Source organism: Lynx rufus, unplaced genomic scaffold (genome assembly GCF_022079265.1).
Source record: "Lynx rufus isolate CCGP_SWC_20201006 ecotype Redwood Valley unplaced genomic scaffold, mLynRuf1.p SCAF_4, whole genome shotgun sequence".
Taxonomy (NCBI): domain Eukaryota; kingdom Metazoa; phylum Chordata; class Mammalia; order Carnivora; family Felidae; genus Lynx; species Lynx rufus.
Genome location: NW_025814856.1, coordinates 89,689,599 through 89,715,039, shown reverse-complemented (window position 1 = coordinate 89,715,039; position 25,441 = coordinate 89,689,599). Strand labels below are relative to the sequence as shown.

The 25,441-nt window shown below is 37.3% G+C and overlaps 1 protein-coding gene across 1 annotated transcript in view; it reads left to right on the top strand.

Annotated features, from left to right (window-relative positions):
* The window catches only part of SEMA3D (semaphorin 3D), a 125,883-nt gene extending 108,531 nt beyond the window's left edge, over positions 1-17,352 (top strand). Inside the window, exons 15-17 of the mRNA XM_047097073.1 lie at positions 855-919; positions 7,787-7,926; positions 15,690-17,352. Coding sequence (XP_046953029.1) covers positions 855-919; positions 7,787-7,926; positions 15,690-16,115 — 631 coding nt within the window. The 3' untranslated portion in view covers positions 16,116-17,352. The remainder of the gene's footprint in view (positions 1-854; positions 920-7,786; positions 7,927-15,689) is intronic.
* The last annotated feature ends 8,089 nt before the right edge of the window (positions 17,353-25,441 follow it).

Below are 25,441 nucleotides of genomic sequence, written 5' to 3'. Positions count from 1 at the left end.
CACGGGAGCCAAAAAAATGTACTTGCTAGATGAATCTCATACAGTCTCGTCACCTGGTCAGTACTGCCCTTAAGCAACACCCTAGATATTGCAGATTTCACTGTGACTTTTACGAGTGCTGAAGTGGCAACATAAAATAGCCAACGCAAATGAAAATAGACTGTAAGAGTTTAAGACTTCTTTAATTCAGGGTAGCAGCTTTCTCTTTTCTTACGCAATAGCTACTGTTTTCTCTTAAGGAAAATATGCGACAATAATGCACAACACCATTATTTATTATTATCCTTGTCTCTACTATCAGAAAAACCATGTGAACAGCATATCAGCAGATAGGATTAGCCACTCATGCTCTACCAAACTGGTACTTCTATTTGAGAGGACAGTGTTTAACTTGTTGCTTAATCAAATCTATGGAATAGCGAATCTCCATAGGGTAACAAGTTCTAGATTTGTGGTTACTTTCCTACCCACGAAATAAAGCTCTTGTACATCTTGTTACTTTCCCATGGACTGATTGAAAAAAGAGGGTAAGGATGGTTTGCCTCCCCCATTGGATGTATCTGAAACCTGGGCTATACTTATAGTCAACCAGTTCTTTTGAACAATTTGTCAAAAGTCAGAGGAGTTCAATAAAATTCATATCATCTTATTTCCAAAACAGGATGCATTCTGTTAGGACTCTGTTGCTAGTAGTATTTGGATTAAAGTTAGATGGGAATAGTGCCCTGCGTTTGAGTTGAGCAGTAAGACAAGTATAGTTCTGCTCTTGCCACTGTTATTAGTGTTAAATGCCGACTTTATCTGTTCCAGATATCATGCTCAATGTTCTAAACAGTTTAATCCCTTTTCCATAGGCGAGCCAGACGCCAAGATGTAAAGTATGGAGACCCGATCACCCAGTGCTGGGACATAGAAGACAGTAAGTATAAGTTTAATATGCTTTTCTCCCATTTAAAATGTTAAGCCTAGTTTTTGTGTGTCTTTTTATTATATGACTTAAAATATCTATTATATGGGAAGCTCTCATTTTATATAATGCTTATGTTCTGGAAAAGCAACAGGAGATTTTATCAATCAACCCCCTGTCTACATGCCTAAGTGAATAATCCTTTGTTATATCATTATTTGTATCATATGTCTTTTAAAATTCCTATCCCTTTTGTTTTGTATTTTTTACTGCCTTACCCATCCTCATAAAGTTTGAAAACTGCTAATAAAGATAAAAGAGGATATAGTCCAAAACATATGGACATTCAGAGTAAACTCAGAGACCCTTCCAGAAAGGTCTGATGAGAGTGTAGCACTTGTTAGAAAGTTTTAGGTAGAGTATGCATTATGTGAATTTGTGTATTAATTCATGTTTTCATTCAATCAGTAAATGTTTATTAAGTGACTTCCAGGTGCATATAATTGTCCTGGGTACATGTTGAGACAAAGAAACTCCTTCGAGAGCTTATAATTCTTTGGGGAGATGTCATAAGGCACAATTAGTGATATGGGAGTTTAGCAAAGAAAGACATCACCAGAAGCTGTCTTGTTCAGAGAAAATTTCATGGAAGATCTTGAGAGCCTGAGTATGACTGGGACAAAGTGGAGAATAAAAAGGAGTGAGTCTGATAACAGAGGGAAAAAAAATCTATAAGAGTATATTGCAAAATATCTATACGAAAAATTCCCCTCAAAATCCATGAGTATATTCCAAAAAAAAAATGTATAAGAATATATTCCATAGCTTTGGTTACTTTCCACTCTCAAGCTCTACCTTCAGAGGATATATGCTCACGCACACGCTCAGGCACACGCATACACGCACTCAACTGGAGAAAGGAAACTGCCTTCCCTTCATCACATTGTTAGTAACCACCCCCACGTTCCATAAACAACCCAAATTGTGTAGTCTATAACCAGTGACCCAGCAGCTTTGCAACTTAAACACAAAACAATTATTTGTAATTTATAATTTCATTCTTCTGAAAAATAAGCTCTGGTCCAGAAGAGTATGTTTGACCTTGTTCTACTGCATGGGTGACTGCCTGTCGTGTCCAGTGTTTTATTTAGCAGGCGTTACCATGTGCAACCTACATGGTGTTTTATACGCACCCGCGAGATGTTTCCAGAACAGTTACAAGTATTGAGGATATACCCGTGAATGAAAAAGAAAACAGTCTGTGCATCCATGGAACTTCTGTTCAAGTTGTGTCAGGGGAGGGAACAGACGGTAAACTTAAAAAGAAGTAAAATAGATGTAATGTCAGATAGTGATAAGTGTTGTAAAGAGAGTGATTCAAAACACAGTTCCTGCTGATGGGGGAGATAGTGACTCACCATATCCTGTTCCTGCTGTGACCAACCACACACAGTCTCTGCCAATCATCACCATGACTGCCCCAATCCATTTTTTTTGTCAAGGTCTCCAGCAGTTCCTTCCTTGCCAAATCCAATGGCCAATTTTCAGTTGTCATTTCTACTTAATGTCTAACTCCCTCCTCCTTGAAACACATTCTTCATTTGACTTCCGTGCAGTGATGTGCTAGGGCCAGTTCTTAATGGTCTCATGAGAGCTGATGGCTTATTATTTAGGAATTGCATAAGCTGGATACTAAACTCTTAGTAGCTTGGTTGAGCCAGAGTGGGAGTTTTTACACAAAAAAGAACAAGCACTACAAATCAGGGTTTTTTGTTTTGTTTTGGCTTGGTTTGGTTTTTCCAAAGACATGGTGTCTCAGCATTCTTGGGCTTCATGCTCCCCCCCAACATCCTTATGATTTTCCTCTCACTTTACAGGCTGCTCCTTCTGAGTGTTCTTAACTCTCCTTTGCATCCCACCATCTAAATGTAAAATCTTTGCCTGTTCACTGCCTAACACCATCAATTTCAATACTCTCAGAGGCAATTTGCTCCCAGATTCTTAGTCCGGTTCTAAACTCTGTCTTGTATGCCAGACGACTTGTATGCCTACCCAAGAGCTCATCTTAGATGCCTAATAAGTGTCCCAAATGATCTATGAGAAAGAATTAGTGCTGTCTTTTCCTAAACTTCGTTGTTCTGCAGTGAAGACTTACCCATATTAATAAATAGCACCTCCATTCACCCAACTGCTTAGCAAAAAAAAAGCAGCTAGGCATCATCTTTTTCTTCTTCTCTTTCTTCCACAGCCTAGTACCAACCTCACAATAAGTCCTTTTGGCTCTGTGGCCACCACTGCTCCTACTCTTCATCACCTCCCGATGTGCCCGCTTACCCAAAGCCACCACACCTGTCCCAGAGCCGTTTATCTGGTCCTCCTGCTTCCGTTTTTTCCCCTGGTCAGTCTCCATCCCACTTAGTAGCCAGAGTAACCTTTCAGAAACTACAGTCAGATAACAGCATTCTCTTACTCAAAATCTTTCACTAGCTTCTTAGAACAATTAGTGAAAAACCCATAGCGTTTACCATGGCCTCTAGAGTCTGCTTGATCTAGTTCCTGATACTTGCTTGGATCCTCTCGTTTCACTGTTGCATGGCTCGCTCACTGGTTTCTCTTTTTCAAAAGCCCCAGTCTTGTTCCTGCCTCAACTAGGTTTGTATTTATTTCCCCCGTACCTACCTAAAGAACTCTTATATTCAGGTGTCACACCATTTAATTTTTTTTTATTTTTTTAATGATTATTTATTTTTGAGAGAGAAATGGAGTGTGAGCAGAGGAGGGGCAGAGAGAGAGGGAGACACAGAATCTGAAGCAGGCTCCAGGCTCTGAACTGTCAGCACAGAGCCCAATGCGGGGCTCGAACCCACAAACCGTGAGATCATGACCTGAGCCGAAGTCAGACTTTTAACCGACTGAGCTACCCAGGCGCCCCCACACCATTTAATTTTATGCTTAAAATATTGTCTCAGGGGCACCTGGGTGGCTCAGTCAGTCAAGCGTCTGACTTCAGCTCAGGTCGTGATCTCGAGGTTTGTGGGTTCGAGCCCCACATCGGGCTCTGTGCTGCCAGCTAGGAGTCTGGAGCTTGATTCAGATTCTATGCCTCTCTCTGCCACTCTTGTGCTTGCCCTGTCTCTCTCTCTCTCTCTCTCTCTCTTTCTGTCTCTGTCTTAAAAATAAATAAGTGTAAAAAAATTAATTAAATGTTTTTGTCTCAGAGACACCTTTTCTGACCATCCTGAGATACTTTCTCCGTGTTCTACCTCTGATTCCCTGATCTGCTTTTTTATTTGTAGCACATAACACTGCCAAATACTATGTTCTTTAATTTATTCACTTGATGACCTTGTCCGTGTCACTGGGATGTAAATTGTATCCTAGGCACAAAAGAATGTTTGCGTAATGCATGGGTAAAGGAGAGGATACTTAGCTGGATAGCATCTGAGCTTCGCTAAAAGAGCAAAGGCAAATTTTACCGTAGATGAAGGCACAATAATTACAATCAGAAAGACCTCACAGAGGTTGGGCTAGGTTTGTGACAGCTCCTATGGAATTCTATGGAGTTTATGTTTACCCTGTAGACTATAAGAAGTTATCTCATGTTTCCGGGAACAGTCATTTAAAAAAAAAATATATATATATATATATATATATATGAGTAGTTGATACCTATTTGGAAAGCCAGAGACGGAAAATCAACTGTGGGCATTAAAGTAGAGATAATAAGGGTATTTAAAAACTAATGTATTTGCAATCTTAAGGAATTTATTAAGTTATAATTGACAGGTAGCATTTATACTAGTTTCAAGTACACAACAACGATTCAATACTTGCATACATTGTGAAACAATCACAATAGGTCTAAGTTAGCATCCGTCACCACAGTTACAAAATATGCTGCAGTAAATGTGGGCGGGGCAGGGGGGGGTGGAATATATCTTTCCAAGTTAGGGTTTTGTTTTGTTTTGTTTTGTTTTGTTTTGTTTTGTTTTGTTTTTCAGGTAGATACCCAGAAGTGGACTCTCTAGATCCTATATTAGTTACATTTATAATTATTTGAGGAACCTCTGTACTGTCTTCCCTGGCGCTAATTTACATTCCCATCAACAGTGCACAAGTGTTTCCCTTTCTCCACATCCTTGCCAACACTTGTTATTTCTTATCTTTCAGACCGTAGCCATTCTGACAGATATGAGACGATAGCTCATTGTGGTTTTGATTTGCATTTCCCTGATGATCAGTGATGCTGAGCATCTTTTCATGTACCTGCTGGCCATCTGTTATGTTCTCTTTGAAAAAAAAAAAATGTTCAGTTTCTCTGCTCATTTGCAATTGGATTATTTGGGGGCTTTTGCTATTGAGTTGTATGAGTTGTTTATACATTTTTGATATTAAGGCCTTATCAGATATATTATTTGCAAACAGTTTCTCCCATTTGGTAGGAAGACATTTCATTTTGTTGACGATGGTCTTTGCTGTGCAGAAGCTTTTAGTTTGATGTTGTCCTTCTTATTTATTTTTGCTTGTGTTGTTTGTGTTCTGGCATCAAATTAAAAGAATCATCAATAAAATACATCAAGGAGCTTACTGCCTGAGTTTTCTTCTAGGGGTTTTATGGTTTCAAGTCTTACATTTAACACTTCCATCCATTCAGGGTTAATTTTTATGTATGGTGTAATTTTTATGTATGGTGGTCCTTTTTCTTTTTTCTTTTTCCTTTTTTTTTTTTTTTTTTTGCATGTGACTGTCCAGTTTTCCTAACACCATTTGTTTAAAAGACTGTCCTTTTCCTGTTGTATATTCTGGGCTCTTTTATTGCAAAAATAATTGACTATCTATGTGTGGGTTTATTTCTGGGCTCTCTGTTCTGTTCCACTGATCTGTGTCTGTTTTTATGCCAGTACCATACTGTTTTAATTACTATAGTTTTGTTATTATGGTTTAAAACCAGGGAGCTTAAGGGATCCCATCAGAGCAGCACCCACAAAGCCTCCAGCTTTGTTCTTTTTTTCTTAAAGCTGGCTTTGGCTCTTCGGAGTCTTTTATGGTTCTGTGCAAATTTTTAGAATTATTTCTTTCTCCGTGAAAAATGTGATTGGTATTTTAATAGGGATTGCATTGAATCCAAAAATTGCTTTTAGTAGTATGGATGTTTTTGTCAATATTAATTCTTTTAATCCATGAGCATGAAGTATCTTTCCATTTACTTGTGCCTTATTCAATTTCTGTCATTAATGCCTTATAGTTTGCAATGTGTGGGTGTTTCATGTCCGTAGTTAAATTTATTCCTAGGTACTCATTCTTTTTGATGCAGTTGTAAATAAGATTGCTAAAAGTAGGAAATTTAAAACTCAAAAATGAAACAAAGATTATTGCTAACAGTAAATTCATTTCCTGTCAAACGGACATAGTGATGACTTCGTGTCAAAGAGTCACTGTTTTTCCTGACTTGAAAAAGTATTTCATACGATCAACTATTTCATTTTCATTAATGTATCTTTTACTAACTTGACCGATTCTTTGGCCGAATCAGTCTAATTGAGTTTCTCCCCCACTCTTGCCTCATCACCTAACAATCAGCCTGAAATCTCCCTGCTCTGTTCCTGAACTCCTTTTGCTCAGGAAAATGGCATCTGTTACTTTGAAATGATACATGACTTTCTCTTCCATGATTGGCACTGGGGATCTTTCTGTGCATTAGGAATTTATTAACTGTGAAAATCACAGATATAATCTGTTGAATTGGCAGGGATGGTGGATATATTACAAGTTTCAAATGGAATCCACACATTTTGAAGGTTAGATGAGGTTAATTCATGATGGTGTCAGCACGCCTGACTTAATCATTGCTGGTAAAACACAAACAAGTTCAAAAGAAGTTTCTTCAAAGGCAAGCCCAACTATTGGATATATGTGCATTCATGCCATTTGCTGATAATTTTGTGTGCTTACATGTAGGATTCACAGAGGTCCCTTAAGCCTTACTCTTGGTTTATGCCTAAAATGCTAAGTAGGCCCATCTGCAGAATTGAGACATCTGAATATATGATGAAAAAGTGCATGTTTGGGCCAGGCTGAGCAGCTGTCATTTTTTATTTGATCAAATTTGAGCTACAGATCTTAGATCACACATGGGACACAGCCTTTGGCTACTCTGGATGGAATGTATTTCAGATGGTGCAGTTGATTTACGAGAATAGGGTGTCTGAGACAATGCTCCCTTAGCAGCCCATTAACTATCTTATAGCAAATGCATGTTGGGCTTAAGAATCCCTCTTTGAATAAAAGAGAACATTTTTTGGTAGATAATATGTATAAGTCCAGATTCTGAGTATTAGAGCATCTAGCTCAATATCATCAGTATAGAATTTTATCAAGTACAGACCACTGTACTTACTTTTTTGACATTAAAATTTCTTAATGTTATGTGGTCAGCTCTGTGGATCAAATCATGATAGAAATGCTCTTTAAAGATGAAGTAAATTGCTCCTCTGGAACTATTTACAAAATGGGTTATATTTTATACAAGTTGGAAGGGGTGAATCATTAAAAGACACTGAAGTTGTATTCAGTTCAGCTCGAATAAAAAGACTCAGTGGTTAGAGTTAGATCTTATGAGTTCTTACTTTAAAAAATTGGTTGCAAATAGTTGATATATTGATGAAAGGATAAAAATTGTAATGCAAGGATAGAGTTTTAAAAATCAATCTATTAGATAATATTTGACTCTTCGGTAACAATATTATAACATGAATTTCCTCTCTCTTTAATAATGTGTATGAATCTTTTCCTCATAGCATCTGTTCTAAATCAGTCTATTTTCCCATTGCTTTTAAAATCAGGTCAAGGTTAATCTCCTATTCCATGTTTGCTTTCCAGGCATTAGTCATGAAACTGCTGATGAAAAGGTGATTTTTGGCATTGAATTTAATTCAACCTTTCTGGAATGTATACCTAAATCCCAACAAGCATCTATTAAGTGGTATATCCAGCGGTCAGGAGATGAGCATCGAGAGGAGGTAAGTTATAGTCTTCAAAGAATGCTCATCTCGAGGGAAATAGCGTAAAAGTTAAATCAAGTTTTGGTGGTGAGAGATGTTCAATGTTTAGTGCCGTATGGCGCTCTCCTCACTATTTGGGGTAAAGAGGAAAATACTAATTTATACTCACTAACATGGAAGATAACAATGCTTTTGATATGAATAGGACAACTTAGGAGCGAGCACCTGGGTGACTCAGTTGGTTAAGCATCCAACTCTTGATTTCGGCTCAGGTCATGATCTCATGGTTCATTAGTTCGAGCCCCGTGTTGGGCTCTGGGCTGACAGTGCAGAGCCTGCTTGGGATTCTCTTTCAGCCCCTCCCCTGCTTGCATTAATAAACTTAAAAAAAATAATAGGACAACTTAATACAGACACATTAATAAAATATATTTAAAATTAGATTGAATTTTTATAAGAAATTTACATAATTTTTTCCAAATTTTCATTCTCATAGATTGTCTGTATTTTAGAGCAATTCCCTGGTCAAAAACAAGAACACATATTTTCCCCCTATGGTAGGATAAGGAGTAAATTTTGACTGTGTTTACACTTAGGTCATAATAGTGGTTTAACTATTGTGTTTAACTTAGATCATTTTGTGTTTAACTTAGATCATAAAGTGAAATAGGTTGAATATGGATACAGAAAGAAATACCTATCTTTGTCATATCAGGTGAACAAGTTGGATAACTATCTGGACATGCACCCCTTCACTCTGGATGTATTAAAATTAAATTAGCAAAAGGAAAAGCAGTATGGGTGTTCTCTTTATCTTTTGACTTTTTCTGTTTGAGTCTAAGACATACATATGATTGAAACATATAACAGAAATTTTGTGAGGTAGATAAATTATATATGTTGCTGAACTTAATGAGATGACTTTGGGTAGTCTGAGAAATCCTGTATTATTATGTAGTGCCATGAAACAAAGGGTAAATGGCAAAGTTTTTATTTTTCTCTTTCAGTGCCTAAGAGAAACCAGTGACACTCAGTATAGAGTTCTAATATTCCCAATAGTAAACCAAGGATATTGTAACGAGTAATGGAATGAACTCAGGATTCAGAATTCGATATTTGATTGAATCGCAGTCCTGTGTTTGGTAATATCATTGAGCCTGTATGCGCCAGGATTTTCTAAAGTGAACAAAATAAATTTAAAAGTTACTATGAAAGTAAAATGAGAAAATACAGATGAGAATGTGAATTTCAAAGCAGAGGATTACTCACAAGTGTAAAATACACTTATAAAATTACAGATATGCGGGGCACCTGGGTGGCCCAGTCAGTTAAGTGTCAGACTCTTGGTTTAGGCTCAGATAATGATCTCACACTTTGTGAGTTCCAGCCCCACACTGGGCTCTGCACTGGTGGTGCAGAGCCTTCTGCTTATGATTCTTTCTCTCCCTCTCCCTCTGCCCTCCCCCCCCTCTTTCTTTCTCTCAAGTTTACATAACTTAAAAAAAATTGCAGATACTCTCTATCAGGAAGATGTGTGAAATAGGAAATAGCACTGGTCATGGTTTCAGCTTGACTGCTGAGGATTTATGAGCAGGTTGAGAAGTTTTCCTAACACTCAATTTCTCTGTCATATAAATAGGCAGAGCAAATGCTCTAAAATACCAGCCTCCTTGATAAGTCTATAAACATTTAAAATAATACATGTAATCGGTCAGACATTAGTAGAGAATAGTGGTTCTCAACTGCAGGCGAATTTGCTGCTAGTGTTCACATCTGGCGATATCCAGAGACGTTCTTAGTTGTCACAGCTGGATGGACGGTGGGTCGAGGGTGCTATTGGTATCTCTTGTGGGTAGAGGTCCGGGATGATGTTAAACATTGTTCAGTTCAGAATCCCTCACAAGAATGAGTTTTCTGGCCCCAAATCTCAGTAGTGCTGAGGCTGAGAAGCCTTGCAGTAGAAGGACCAAGTTGATCATAAGAAATTGATGGAAAGATATGTTCTACCATTACATTAAGGTGTTAATATCTTTCTTTTCATCTGAAATCTTCAAGAACAAATGTTTTTATTAAAATGTTGACTCTACATGCTTAATACCAAGGGAATACTCCAGTGATTGTCATGTCTGATTTCTCCAATAAAACTTGGATTCTTCATCATTACTGACATACATATATTCTAAGATTACAGCATATCCGTATTTATAATACATGTTTATTTTAAGGGCCCCATTTTCTCCAATATATATTAAAGTATTATCTGACATGGAAGTGATTATAAAACTTTGAAACATAAAGCATTAACTTTTTATCGAAGAACTATTGAATCTGAATTTTAACATGCACATTTTAGTTACATTGTAATATTTTACTCTTAAATGTCCCAAACCAGCAGTTTTAATTTTATAGCTAATAAAGTTTGATAATTTCTCACCAGTTAAAAGTAATTCTTTAAATATGATGCTTCTTCCATGGCAAATTTAATCTGACTTTTAAAAGACTATGGTACTCTGCTTGGGGGAGGGGTAGTCTTCTAGTTCTAGATATATACATTTGCCTATTCACGTTTCCATTCGCATCTTTCATATTCCTGAAGAGGCAACGCATTCCTTTAATGTACCTTTTAACAGTATATCATATGGTCATGGTGGTACCATGCTCCATGAATTTTAATGGGGCAGAAATAGTGTATTTTACTTAAAAGTATGCTAGCTGTAATATTTCAACTGCTATTTTCATCTACCTTTGTAAGTAGGTAGTTACACATTGTCCAGGATATGCAGTCCTGCTTCCTGAGCTGAGGAAAGGGGCAAAATCCAGACTAGACTTGAGGCATTTTTCCCAGCAGGCTGTCTTCTGCTCCTTACCAAGAAGGTCACAGTTTGGAATCTTTCCCCACTGAAAAAAAGCCTGCAGGAGGGACTAGAATCTCCTGTGGCACAGAGCCTGTCACCAGCTTATTCTCTGCCAGGAGGAGAACATTTCCTTACTGAGCTGTTTCACAGTTGGGTGCTGTTGGGGAGGTCATGAGTCAGTTATCTGCTGACTTCCTTATAAAGCTGTTCTTGAAATTGATGATGTTTATGCTGTAAGTAGCAAGTTAATCGGCAGTCCCTGAGCTTCTGTTGAACTTTTGGGGTCTGAATGACTAGAAGAGGTAATACCTTATGCCATTTGTGGGAGTATTTTCTTGTGTGTGTGTGTGTGTGTGTGTGTGTGTGTGTGTGTGTGTGTTTAAAAAATATTTTAAACACATCTTCAAGTATTTGTATTTTTCCCTGGGTAGGTCTTTGTTTTATTGTCGTTCTTTCTATTATAAAAGCAATATAAATGGTTTGGAAAATATAGTGACACATAGAGAATTATGAGGCCTCTAATGATGTCTATTCCAATTTTTTTTCCACTAACCATTACACTTTGAGCAGCTTTCATTATCATTCAATTTGAATACCATGTTTTTTCCTAGCCCTACGCCCGCCACCCTGACACCACAGTCTTCCATGATTATTCCAAGTTATTTAAATAGCACGTGTTTCCTCTTTGAAAAAAATAGTAGTCAACTTCCTGATATCTAAATCTTCCTCTGCTCTTCTGTTTTCTTAGGACATATCTTTTGAGGTAAAATAACTGAGTGAAAAGTTATCTTTATGGCTTTTGATGAGCAGCTGTATATTGCTAATTTCTTGTCAAAATCACCGTATATGAATTTGCCTTCTCATACTTCATAGTTGTCAGTTTCCATTGTATTTGAAGTGCTGTACCCATCATTTGCTTAGTTTATTTATTTATTTTTATTTATTTCTAATGTTTTTATTTACTTTTGAGGGAGAGAGAGAGTGGGCGAGCATGAGTGGGGGGAGGGGCAGAGAAAGAGAGAGGGACAGAGGATTCAAGCCAACTCTGGCTGACATCAGAGAGCCCAACGTGGGGCTCGAACTCACAAACTGTGAGATCATCACCTGAGCCGAAGTTGGATGTTCAACGGACTGAGCCACCCAGGCTCCACCATTTGCTTAGTTTACATTGAAGTATTCATTAAAAATGATTTTCACAGGGGCACCTGGTTGGCTCAGTCGGTTAAGCATCCAACTTTTGCTCAGGTCATGATCTTTCAGTTCATAAGTGCGAGCCCTACATCGGGCTCTGTGCTGACAGCTCGGGCCTGGAGCCTGCTTCACATTCTGTGTCTCCCTCTCTCTCTGCCCCTCCGCTGCTTGCATTCTGTCTTTCTCTCTCTCTCAAAAATAAACATTAAAAAAATTTTAAATTATTTTCACCAACTCTTTTAAACTCTATTATTGATGTGAACATTTTAATGCTATGCGTAAGTAACTTATTATGTTTTATGTCTCTAAAATGTGTGTTCCTTACATAAAAGAGTTTTATATTTTACATAGACAAATCTACAGATTTATATCTCGATGATGTCTCACTTATGATGCTTAGAAACTCCTTCCCTAATGAAACAGCAAATATATATTTTCCTAGTTATTACCATTTTATTCTTACCATTGCAGTTTGCATTTTATATTTACATTTACTCTAAGACACCAGATTAATCTAGGGGCTAGTGATGTATAAATTCCATTTTTTTTTCTTTTAAAGAACGAATCAGTTGCCTCAGAACTATTTTTAAATAAGTCTTCCTTCTATGTTTGTTGCAGAAAAGAGATATTCTTGAAGGCCCAGTCACTTCGAAGACACATGCCATGCTTTAGCTATGAGAGATTTGACAGGCAAATTATCTGCAAGGGAATTACCATTAGGCCGCTATTATTGGAGAGCAGAGTCCCTGACCTTTACCTGCTGCTTCATACCTAAATGTCCTTTGTCCCTCTCCACGCTACTCTTCTCGTGTTAAATGAATTGCCCTTCACTGAAGATCTACATTTAATAATGCCAAATATATTATCCTCGTTCACATTAGGCAAATGGATAGCCGACCCCAGTTCGAGCGTGGTTTTGATTTAGCGGAGCAGTTTTTACTTATCACTCTTAGAGTGGAGAAAATTCCATGAGTTTAAATCAGAGGCCAGAGATTACATTATCTCTTTGTAAAGGAGCTGAATTTTCTAAATGGACTGTGCTGACATCTCACTGTGGAGATACAGCCTGCGTAATGCATCCTGTTCCAGGATGGAAGGCAAGCAGTACAGAGAAGGAGAACGTGAAGTAGACAAATGTGAGTCAGCCGCTTAATTTCTGGGTCGCAGCTTCCTGTCTCTAGATAGCAAAAAAACCCTATGAAAATATAGCAATTCCAACTGTATTTTATTAGAAATACTATTTCAATCAAGGCATGTTTTTGAAAATTGGCAAAGAAAAAACACTTAAATGATCTAATAAACATTAGATAAATCCAGAAAGAAATTTATTAAAGTGCATTTTATATCTATAGGTCAAAAAAGAAAAAAAAAAAAAAGAAAAATTAAGCATTCCATGGAAGAAAGAAAAGGGAAGGATCACACTGGACTAAGGAAATGCCAGGTGTTTATGAAACTCTGAGTCCAGTAGGGACAGACATAGATGCAGAAGGAGGGAAGGGAGCTGGACTTCAGAGTTAAACAAATAAACAGGATACAAAAAGAGAACAGCAGAGATAATGAAGTGTTACATCATATGTGCGAAATCAAAGTCATAATTTCTTCCTGTCAGGAGATTAAAGAGAACAATAAAAAGTAGTGAGTCAGAGCTGTGACAGCTCTCTAAAAGCCACATTAAGCGCAGCTTAAACATCAGCGAGAGTTCCAGTTATGAAATCTAGAGATGAACTGAAACTGAAGTCACCCACCTTGACTGTCATGCTAATAACCACAGGCCATTTTCTATTAAGAGGAAATTACAAAAAATAAAAGCCTCAGAACATCACCTCTCCAGCTTTCCAGTGACAGTGCAGTAGTCTATAATGTTGCTAATAATACCTCACACTTTAACCTTCCAAGAGCTTTACTCTTAACCCCCCAAATACACCATATGCTCTGTCACCAACTTGATAAATGGAAGCCCCATCGGAGAAGATAAATGAGTAATCATAGGAAGCAGAGTCGGCAGATAAGTACCAGATCCTAGGCTTTGGAGGCAGAATTTTGTGATCTAAGATATATTTAAAATTTGAAGAATAATTCCTACAGGAAAATTATTTAAAGGAAAACGTGTACGTAATGTGTTAAATTTGAGATTAGTATTTCTGCTTAAGATGGACCCTTTCGAATCCTACCAATTCAAGTTCACATTTGTTATTTTAGGCATGAGACTCCCCCGTTTCTGTGAATGTAAGTGAATGACAACAGCGTTTTTAAGTGCCTGGGCCTTTAGAGTAAGTCCATTAAGAAAAAAAAAAAAATAGCACACGCAAGAATCACCAAATGGGGAAAGTTAAGGGAAACAAACAAACAAAACCCTGACGGTGTGGATTCAGTGTAGACCGAAGGCAGCCTGGAGACCATTCAGCTTCATTAACCAGGGATCTGGGCTGTGACCTGCCTTTGGCCTCGCGTGGTACCCCACCAGCTGCACTTCTCTGGCACAGAGGGTGGTTGGCTATATACTTGTTAGTTAACTGGGCTGGTAGCCAGAGATGTTTCTTTTCCTTTGCTCATATTTCCACAATTGGAGGGACTTTTTCCTACATATTTTTCACATAAAGATGCAGTGTATAATCCACCCACTGTGAATAAATTTAATTTAGCCGTCTTTATGCCTCCTTGATTTCCATCCACTAAAAGTCTACAATTCAGGGACAGATGTGTAAACTGGGAAATCTTCCAGACTTCTTTGTTGTTGTTGTTATTCTACTTAGTGCCGAGCCACTCAACAATATTCCACATGAAACAGGGCTCTTGTGTCGGTAAACGTGCCTCCAGTTATATTGAAGGTAGATTTGCTATTCACACCAGGTTGGGGGCCAGGCAAGCCTAAATGCTTGAATTGTCTTCCAGTGCTGTTGCTTCAAAGGGTAAAGGGCATCATGTTTCAGGAGGGGTTCTTTTTTGTTCATTGAGTTTTCTCACACTTGAAATCACATTACTAGGTCATGGTATACCGAGGTATGGCAAATATTTCCACAAATGACATAATCTAAAGTATCACATATACACACAGTATCAAAGTTCAATCCATAGTAAAAAGGGAAATTCAGCTTTAAATGTTGCTAACCTTCTGACGATGGTCCTACTCAGTTACAGCTCTAACATCCCAAAAGCTGTATCCATGCTTTTCCCCTAGACTTTTAACAAGTCGCCACTTACGGTCTCCATATGCTGCTCAGCTCACTTACTGGGTGATATCCAGAAGACAGAGTGAATTCCTTTTGGAATCCTTGTTCTATTTCTACTTCACAGGTAGTAGCATGTGCTAAAATCCCTCTTTCTGCACGATGACTGTCAGTGTCCCGTTCTGGCTCAGAAATTCAGATACCAATTGGTGTTTTTAATATTCCACTTGGTACATGAAATTTCTGTAAAGATGGTCGGTTGAGAGTTTCCAGTTTTACTTCATTGTTTTTTATAGCTTTCATTCCTACCTGTAGACTGGGAGAAAAACGAACTATGTTCCAAAGGTTTAGTTAGATAAGAATGAGATGCAAACCTGCATCTTCGGGGGCTGTTACTTTTGTGGAATTTGTCACTGTCTTCCACTGTGGCTGGTAATATTATGCTTGATGACAGGGAGATGGGAATAGATCTCTTAGGTTCATCTGACTAAACCTAGGGAGCCTCTGTTCATTTGCTCATAGCCCTCTCTGCTTTTCATTTATTACCTCCATTTTTCCAATTCTGCAGTTGAAACCTGATGAAAGGATCATCAAAACAGAATACGGGCTACTGATTCGAAGTTTGCAGAAGAAGGACTCTGGGATGTATTACTGCAAAGCCCAGGAGCACACTTTTATCCACACCATAGTGAAGCTGACTTTGAATGTCATTGAGAGTGAACAGATGGAAAATACCCAGAGGGCAGAGCACGAGGAGGGGCAGGTCAAGGATCTGTTGGCCGAGTCACGGTTGAGATACAAAGACTACATCCAGATCCTTAGCAGCCCAAACTTCAGCCTCGACCAGTACTGCGAACAGATGTGGCACAGGGAGAAGCGGAGACAGCGAACCAAGGGCGGCCCCAAGTGGAAACACATGCAGGAGATGAAGAAGAAACGAAATCGAAGGCATCACAGAGACCTGGATGAGCTTCCGAGAGCCATGGACACGTAGTTTTTTCTTTAATTTAAAGAAAAGAATGCTTTACCTGTAAAAATAGCATCTTCTGTTTTGTACACCCCATATACGAACTCATAAGAGCTTTCCACGGAGTTATGCTAAGGCAAAGGACCCAAGAACGATAATCTGAATAAGACTATATGTGGTGAATATGGCATAGCGAGGGCAAATAATTCATCTGAACCGGTTTTCTGAGAACTAAACATGTACTTGCAAAGTAGTAGAATTAGCCTCGAAATAGGGGCTTCCCATTTGTAAATGTTTAATGTCCTGAGTTTTTGAATTTGTTATGTCATGTAAATACCTGAGGTCAGCAAGCATCAAATTTTATATTGTCATAAGGTGCTTTATTTCCCTTGCATGGACCTTAAGGATGGAGTTGACCATGCAGTTGTGCTATATATATGTTCTTATGAACAGATATATCAATTCTGCTCTAGAACTGGCTACCACACGGTAGGAATTGGAAGACACAAATGCACACAGCCCACACTATCAACAGGATCTTTCCCGGTTCACTCTTGGTTCATGGTTTAGGAGTTTGGAGAGGTGCATTATTTCAAACTACAGAGGTTACGTTCGTTGTACTGCAGTGTGATTTACTGAAGGTATAAATGCTCCTCCCAGCATTCCTTATGACTTGTCAGGAGAAACAGGTTCGTGGAGAGAAGTTAGTGCTCGGTTATGTGTTTTTAGAATATATGCCGAGCTTTACAGGGACGGAATGCTTCATAAATATTTTAATAAGACATGGGAAAACATTTTAATAAGGGAAACACCATGATGTATACTGCATCCTAATGGGAAGGCATACAGATGGGATTTGTTAAGAGACAGAAAGAAAGACAGCCATAAATTCTGGCTTTGGGGAAAACTCATATCCCCATAAAAAGGAAGAACAATCACAAATAAAGTGGGCGAAATGTAATGTAGCTTTGGTCACCAGAGTATAAGTAGCTGCCAATTTGTAATCCATCTGTTAAAAAAATTCTACATTATAACAAACTGCTAGCGAAAGTCTGAGGAAAAGTAAATTTTCTAAAAGATCATGGGAAGAATGAACACAGATTTATTTACAACCAATGGGATTTCAGTAGTACTTCCTCTCTTTTTTTCTAAAATTTCATTGTACTCTGGAAATTATTTCCATTTACTGCCTTTATTCTCGCCTGAATATTGGATTATTGTATTTTATTTGAGTGAATAGGAAAATAAGAATATATGCATATAGAGAGAGATAGAATTAGGTAGACTAGAGTGGTGGGGAGTGGGGATATATATTTGTTGAATAACAGAACAAATGCAAAAATTTTGACAACGGAAAGGGTTAAATTAACTCTTTGACATCTTTTCTTCACACAATCTTTTTGCATTTCTGAGATTATATGCTGTAATTCAAGTAACATTGCTTTCGTAATTTAATAATAAATAAGCCTAATGCATGTAAAGAAACCGAACTCGCAGCATTAACCTAAACATTTTTTCATATTTTGTTAGCACTTTCGAATGTTTCCAATTTGACTTTCCCTCTCTGCATACGTATGGTATGTTTCCTGCCTGTGGAAGCAGGACTCACCTTTCCTTCTTGGAACACAAAACCCTTAGCCTTCTTCTGTTTTGCCTCTTCACGCCCTTTTTAGTGTGAAATGAAAAATTAGTCACTTCCTCACATGGAAGGCAGCCTTTCAGAAAACTGAATAGCAGACATTGCTCGTTTATCATGCATGCTGCATATCTTGAAAGAAGAGCCTCTGAGAACCTGTGTGGTTAAAGGGCACCTTATTAGAGTTCAGTGTCATGTCTGTGACTGACTCGATGTTCAGAACATTCAATCTTACGTTCATTCTATTTGTCTTGCTTACCTATGTCAAAGTAGTCACACTGCTATGTGAGGTTAAGTACCTCTTTTGAAATGATACCGTAAATATTTGTAGGTGTTTCACTATACAGAAAGCTTAAATAAGTTTTTGTTTGTTTGTTTGTTTGTTTGTTTTTAAGGTGAACCAGACACAAACACTCTTTAAAAGTAATGCATAAGAAAGCTGTAGGGAGATCAGGCTAATTGAATATTGTAATGAGAGTGTCTGTAACTTTGGATTCGCTGGGTCTAAATGTTCCAGGAACTCATAGCAAGCTCAAAGCAAATAAATGGGAGGCTGTTTTATTTTTAAGATTTCCTGTATATCAGACAGTCACAATCAAAGCAGAGATGGCTTTGGGAGAATTACATGAAGCTCAAATGTTAGGATTGACTTCTGTAATAAATTTGGTTTTCATCAAAATACGAATGTTCAGGCCATTTTTTAATTGCTCCTTTTTAATCTTAATTATTTAGATAAAGTTTGGGCAACTTCTTTTACCCTACAGCTAATATTTGGGCTGCTTTAGATCTAAAACATTAACTTATGGTAATTGCTTAAAATATATTTGAAATATTGAGTAAATATTGAATGAAACAAAAAGTCATAGAATAAAAAAATATGGACAAAGATTTATGTGTATTTGTAAAGATAGAGGACATCTAAGCTACATTGAATTTTTAACCTTTTAGTTGCCTGGAACACTTAAGACAGTGTGAATGTATTAAGTCTAGGGCTGAGATACAATATATACTTCCTCACCACTGAAGGTTTTACCAAAATTTCCTTGAAATAATGAAAACTAAAATTATAGTCATAGTTTCAAAAATGTTTGCTAAGAAATCAGCTATCTATGGAGAGGTCTTAAAATGTCTGCTTATTCTTGGTTTCATATTTTTCTCCCCTGTTTTGAATACATATGTCTTTAACTTGCATATTCTTGCCTGCATTTCATTCCATCTATTTATGCTGCTAAATGGAATTCTGCCTTTCTGCATACATTTATATTCAATTCATTGGGAATTTTGAGAGTTTGCTTAGAAATGAATAGTAATTAATTTATGTAGAAGCTTTTTTTCCTCCAAAGAGCTCAAAACACTACATTCATATTACTGAATAAACATTTTGGAAAACCAACCAAATTACTTAAGAGATGGAAAAGTAGTCAGAGAAATTCAGAAATTTGCAAAAGCTACAACAGTAGAGGAATCATAATCTAGACCAAATCTCACCAATGTTTGGCTAACTGATGCTCATTTTCAATATGCTACCTGCAAAATTGTCTTACTCTTGAATTCTGCCTTTGGTCAATATTTCAGTTCTTTTATGCTGTTAAGTTTTGTTCCTGCTGAATTGTATAGACTCAATTAAAAACTGAGTTTACAGTGGCCAGTGACTGTTTTTCAACATTATCAAAACTAAACTTTCAAAGTTTTATGTTAACCACATGTCCACAGAATATTAAGTTGAATAAGAACATTAATTAGACACTGGTATTTTAAACTTAAATATAAGCTATATTTCATATATATAATAAATACCAATGAAAATCAAAACTGAAATGGCTTCTCTTTAGAATGTTACATTTGTCGCAGACAACATGCTGGAAAAGTGATTAGCCTTACTGGGAATGGATAGTTTAGAAAAAAGTGATATTTGAAATGTTTTTATAGAAAGATGTATTTTTCTCAGTAAATGACCACAGCATTTTAATAATTTAGCTTACAAGTGAGGTTAAAAAACAAGATTTAAAATTCCAATATTGACAGTGCAAAGATAGGAATACGCACATGAATTATACCTCTCGTTTAAATATTTTGTAGTGTAAATTATTTATGGTAAGTTTGAGATAGAGGATTTTTTGGGAAAGGGCAAAAATCTATCAGCTAGTCATGTAATTTAATTCTGGTATTGTAAGTGGTTACCAATCAATTTTCAATTACAGTTTTGCTATTTTAAAAGAAATGTAGTCTTGTAATCTAAAATAATTGAAAATTGTCAAATGTATATTTTGGTTGTATTATATAATAAAACACAAGCATTAGTGTTCTATGGTTATAAACAGAATGTTGGTTTGTGTGCAAGTTTTGTTTTCAAACCCTAAACATGGTAACCAAAATTTATGCAGGGAATTGCATTAAGAATAAGTGTCTCTCCCCAATTAATACAATTATGTAGCTACCCTTTACTGTGATCTAAATTTAGACTTTGGCAGACTGACATAAACATTACTACCCGAAGTAACTACTTTTAAGACTTCCAGTGATCACCTTATACATAAAATTTGAAAATACTCACCTATATATTTAGCCCTATGACTATAATTTATTAAAGGAGTAAGCCGAGGTTTTTGGTTTTTGTCTTATAAAGAAACATCTTGAATTTCTTTTAGAGAATATTCTATTTCTGGTCAATTTGGTACATTTGTGAAGGATAGTTTATATTTTCAAGCAGATAATACATAATACCCCCCCAACCCAGTTATGAAATAACTTGTAGAGATACTGTACAGAAAAATGTCAGGTTTTCTGCGTGCTCTGACAATCTTCAAACCTGAGTGTTTACAGTAATGTATAATCCTTGAATGAAAAAATATATATATATTGGCATTCTTAGTAGAACCTTAGTAGGATCATGTCCAAGTCATTAATATAAATAGAATATAATACAAGCTCAGTCACTGAGACCATTCCAGTTGTATTTGTTTGAATATAGAAAAGTGCTTGAGTGGGGCGCCCGGGTGGCTCTGTGGGTTGAGCGTCTGACTTCGGCTCAGGTCATGATCTCACAGTTCATGAGTTCGAGCCCTGCGTCGGGCTCTGTGCTGACAGCTCAGAGCCTGGAACCTGCTTCAGATTCTGTGTCTCCCTCTCTCTCTGCCCCATCTCCACTCATGCTCTGTCTCTCTCTGTCTTAAAAATAAATAAAACATTAAAAAAATTAAAAAAAAAAGAAAAGTGCTTGAGTAATTCTCAAGACAAGAGAAACAAGAGTTGAACATTTAAGTTGAGAAGTAAAAGCATATATAACCATGTAACTTGTTACCTGCATTAACAGTTTTTCTGGTCCAGGGAAAAGTCTTGCCCAGGAAGATGGAGCTGCATATAACTTTATTGTTTCTTTCAGAAGTTGATACACTTTTCCTTGGTGTATATATTGGTACAAAGACACATCTTGGAGAATGTTTGGGTATAACCAATTAGGTTTAAAAAGCACATGTTCCAAGAACCAGCTTTTCACAATTACATACGTACCCTTGAGAGCCTTTTCCACATGTGCAATAATAGACATTTTTAAAAATAGTTATTCTAGAATTAATTATAATAGAAAAAAGGAGAACAATCTATTTTCTACAAAAAGAGAATGGATAAATTGAAGTATAGTCACTAAATGGATACAGAAATTTTAAAAAATGTCTGTGTGCATCAACATAGAAAAATCTCAGAAACACTGTTAAATGAGCAAAGTCAAGGAGTGTAGGAATGCAAGCAGAATTACACTGGATATCAAGTTTAAAGAAGCAAATGATACTGCTTATGGATACATACATTCATATATAAGTAGTAAACATATGAAAAAACACTTCTGGAAAAGTTAAACCCCAAATTTAAATAGATTTTCCTCCAAGAAACAAGAGAAAGAGGATATAGGGAGCTACAACTGTTTCAATAAAGTTTTGCTTTCTTAAAAAACATGTCTAAGCCCAGTGTTATATTTACATTACATATATTTGTAGGAACTAGTATATTTAAATGTTAATAATTGACAAAGTTGGGCATTGGATTGCGGTTTAAATATATTACTCTCAATACAATTCTGTGTGCTTGAAATATTTCACAATAAAGAGTAAATTAAGGATCTAAATCTCACAGAACAAATTATTCAATAGTAGATTCTAAAGAGGGAGGGAAAGAGAGAAAAGAATCAGATATAGAAATATCAGATATTCAGCCATCATAATAGATGCAGCTTTCCAGCTCCAGTTACTCTCACATTACGGACTTTCTTGGACACCCTGATTATTTTTAAAAAACGTGACAGCTAGGACCTTGGTTGGCCTCAGGGACCCTCGGATAATGTCTAGTTTTGAAAGCAACACCTTATTGTTATGGAAATGCCTAAGGCATCTAGGATATGGAACTATATGCTTAATATGCCAAAAAGACTCCAAACAGCTGAGTTGGCCTTTCTTGGATTGGACACTGTTCAAGGTTGATATTTAAAATATAGAGTTCCTTCTTTCTGGCTTGCATATCAAAATTATAAACCAGCTTACACCCTTTAGGTAACTGAAGAAGAAAGAGAAATATTTATATCTTGCAAAATGTCTTTAAATGGTCCCACAAATCATTATTTTCTGTAGAAAGATTTTATATTGATATAACTTGCCTTTTTAATTTACTATGGATGTTTTGTTTATGTGTAGAGATCAGCCAAAATTTAGCCCAACATTTTTGCCCTTTACCTATTCTCAATTTTATTGGGTCCTGTTAGTGAGGGATTTGTGTATTTAAATATGTAATCGCAGGAGTATTTGGGGGTATATTCAGAGAGTATTAACTTAAAGTACGTCAGCCTGAATAAGAAGAGAATGAAACCAATTTACCAGATGGGAAGTTATCATTTAGAATCACGAAAAGGACTGCTTCATGGGCCCTATCCCTCTAAGCTTTTAATATATTGAAACAAGTACGATTGTGTAATTATCTTCAATTATTGAATTGTGTTATAAATGTAGCCCTTTCATACAGATCATTTTGACTACGGGAAACAAATAAAAAATTAGAGTCACCTGTTGTAATTTGTGTTGTTGCTCTAGTCTTAATTGATATTTGGAAGCGGTCTTAGGCTTCAGGGGCCACAGGCAAAGTTAAGAGTGAGAATTACCGTAACTTACTCCTGTGTGAAAACCATAGAAAGCTGGACAAGAAGGCAAAGGGCTGATTATTAGGAACTTTACGATTCACACGAGATAGAGATTTCATCCTGTGGCCAGGGGGAGACACTTTGGTATTTTTAAGCAGAGAAATGACAGAATGGTATCTCCATTAAATTTGCATACGAGGGGGCGCCTGGGTGGCGCAGTCGGTTAAGCGTCTGACTTCAGCCAGGTCACGATCTCGCGGTCCGTGAGTTCGAGCCCCGCGTCAGGCTCTGGGCTGAGGGCTCAGAGCCTGGAGCCTGCTTCCGATTCTGTGTCTCCCTCTCTCTGCCCCTCCCCCGTTCATGCTCTGTCTCTCTCTGTCCCAAAAATAAATAAACGTTGAAAAAAAAATTAAAGAAAAAAAATTTGCATACGAGAAATCAACGTAAAGTGAAAAATGACCTCTTGATTTCCATGTGTTGCAACTGGGTGGATGACAGTTTAAAAAAAGAGAGAGAGAGAGAGATAGTAGTCCGCACCTCCACTTTCCCTGGTTTTAATTACCCTGCTCAACAGCTATTCAGAAGTAGAGGATCCTCCTTCTGACCCACCCGCAGGTCTCTTGTAGCCAAACGCTGCGTCACAACGCATGTCTCCTTCACCTCACTTCACCTGTTCCCGCGGGCGTGTTGCCGTCTCCCATCGTCACAAGAAGGGTAAGTACAGTCCAGTAAGATATTTAGAGAGACCACATTCACGTAACTTTTGTTACAGTAGATCGTTACAGTTGCTCTATTTTATTATTAATTTGTGCTGTTCATCTCTTACTGCGCCCAATTTATAAACTAAACTTTATCATAGGGATGCATGTAGAGAAAATAAGAACAGTGTACGTGACGTTCTGTGTGTTCAGGCATCCACCGGCGGTCTTGGAACCTATCCCTCACGGAGAAGGGGGGTGGTCACTGAAAAGGTTAGGGTGGAGGTCATGGTTTCAACATTAAACACCACGTTTGGGATGATTTGAGTGTCGGGTAGGCAGTTTGAAACATGGGCTTGGTGCTCAGGAGAAGTGAAAGCTGGGATTATTTGGTGGTCATGGTCGTAGAGGACGGAAGCAAGGCAACGGGGAATGCAGTGAACATAAGCAGACCTGGGTGGTCAACTTGGAGCCTACATTAGTGTGTCTCCTGATGTGAACTTGTCATTAATTTGTCTGTTATCTTAATGAGATATCTCTCAGGTATCAAAAAGCTTACAGAATTATGGATTTTCCTTGTTTCTCCCCCCAGAAACTAAACTCCTTGAGGACAAAGTCTGTATTCTTAGTATCTAGCAGCCTTTAGCAACTGAAAAAGAGTTAAACAAGTGTTGTGAAACAACAAAAGAGTTTTCCTCAAAATTATTATGATTCTTTATTTAAGGAACTGGTAAGAAAAAAATTCCACCAAATGGAAGCATTTTTAAAAATTCCTACCCCATGTGCTTCTTTTTAAATCAAATTGGTAAATTGATGAAGGCCCATTTTCATTTTGAATGTTCTTCTGTTTTAAACAGCAATTACAAACTGGTGTTGGGTTTTTTTCTTTGATTCAGGTGGACTCAATGCCACAAACTATGAGATTTAAACTGATAGAAAGAAGGTCCATATAATTTGTGATGGATGGTTTGTTTAAGCGCAAGGACTTTAAAGAGGTCTTTAAAGAAAACTTGAAAGGTTTAAATTCATAGCGTAGTCAAGAATATAGATTTCTCTGACAGAAATTCTTTGGTAAATGCCATTTTATTTTTGCCATAGTATTTTCCTGTTTGATTTACATGAAAGGGCATCTAAGCATTAAATGAAATCTTGGGAAAACATTCTACTAGACCTTTAATATCAAGTGCTGAATGAAAGCAAACCAAATTTTTAACATTGTTTCTTTATCCATTTTGGCCCTTGTTTATATCGTCTAAAAATGTGACTGAGTTAGGCATACTGGCTACATTTACACTTTAGCTCTTTTTTTTTTTATTTTTTAAAATTTTTTTTTCAACGTTTTTATTTATTTTTGGGACAGAGAGAGACAGAGCATGAACGGGGGAGGGGCAGAGAGAGAGGGAGACACAGAATCGGAAACAGGCTCCAGGCTCTGAGCCATCAGCCCAGAGCCTGACGCAGGGCTCGAACTCACAGACCGCGAGATCGTGACCTGGCTGAAGTCGGACGCTTAACCGACTGCGCCACCCAGGCGCCCCTACACTTTAGCTCTTAAAGAGCAAAGTAAGTTTCTGTCACTTAGAACTGTTAAGATGCATTACTTAAGATGCATTATGAATTTTTAAAAGTGAAATACTGACATATGAAAGTTTTGATTTAATTTTTTAATGTTTTATTTATTTTTGAGAGAGAGAGAGAGAGAGAACCAGGAGGGAGGGTCAGAGAGAGAGGAAGACACAGAATCTGAAGCAGGCTCCAGGCTCTGAGCTGTCAGTGCAGAGCCCAGTGTGAGGCTGGAACTCACGAACTGTGAGATCATGACTGGAGCAGAACTCAGACGCTTAATCAACTGAGCCACCCAGATGCCCTGAGAGTTTTGATTTTAATTTGAATCCAG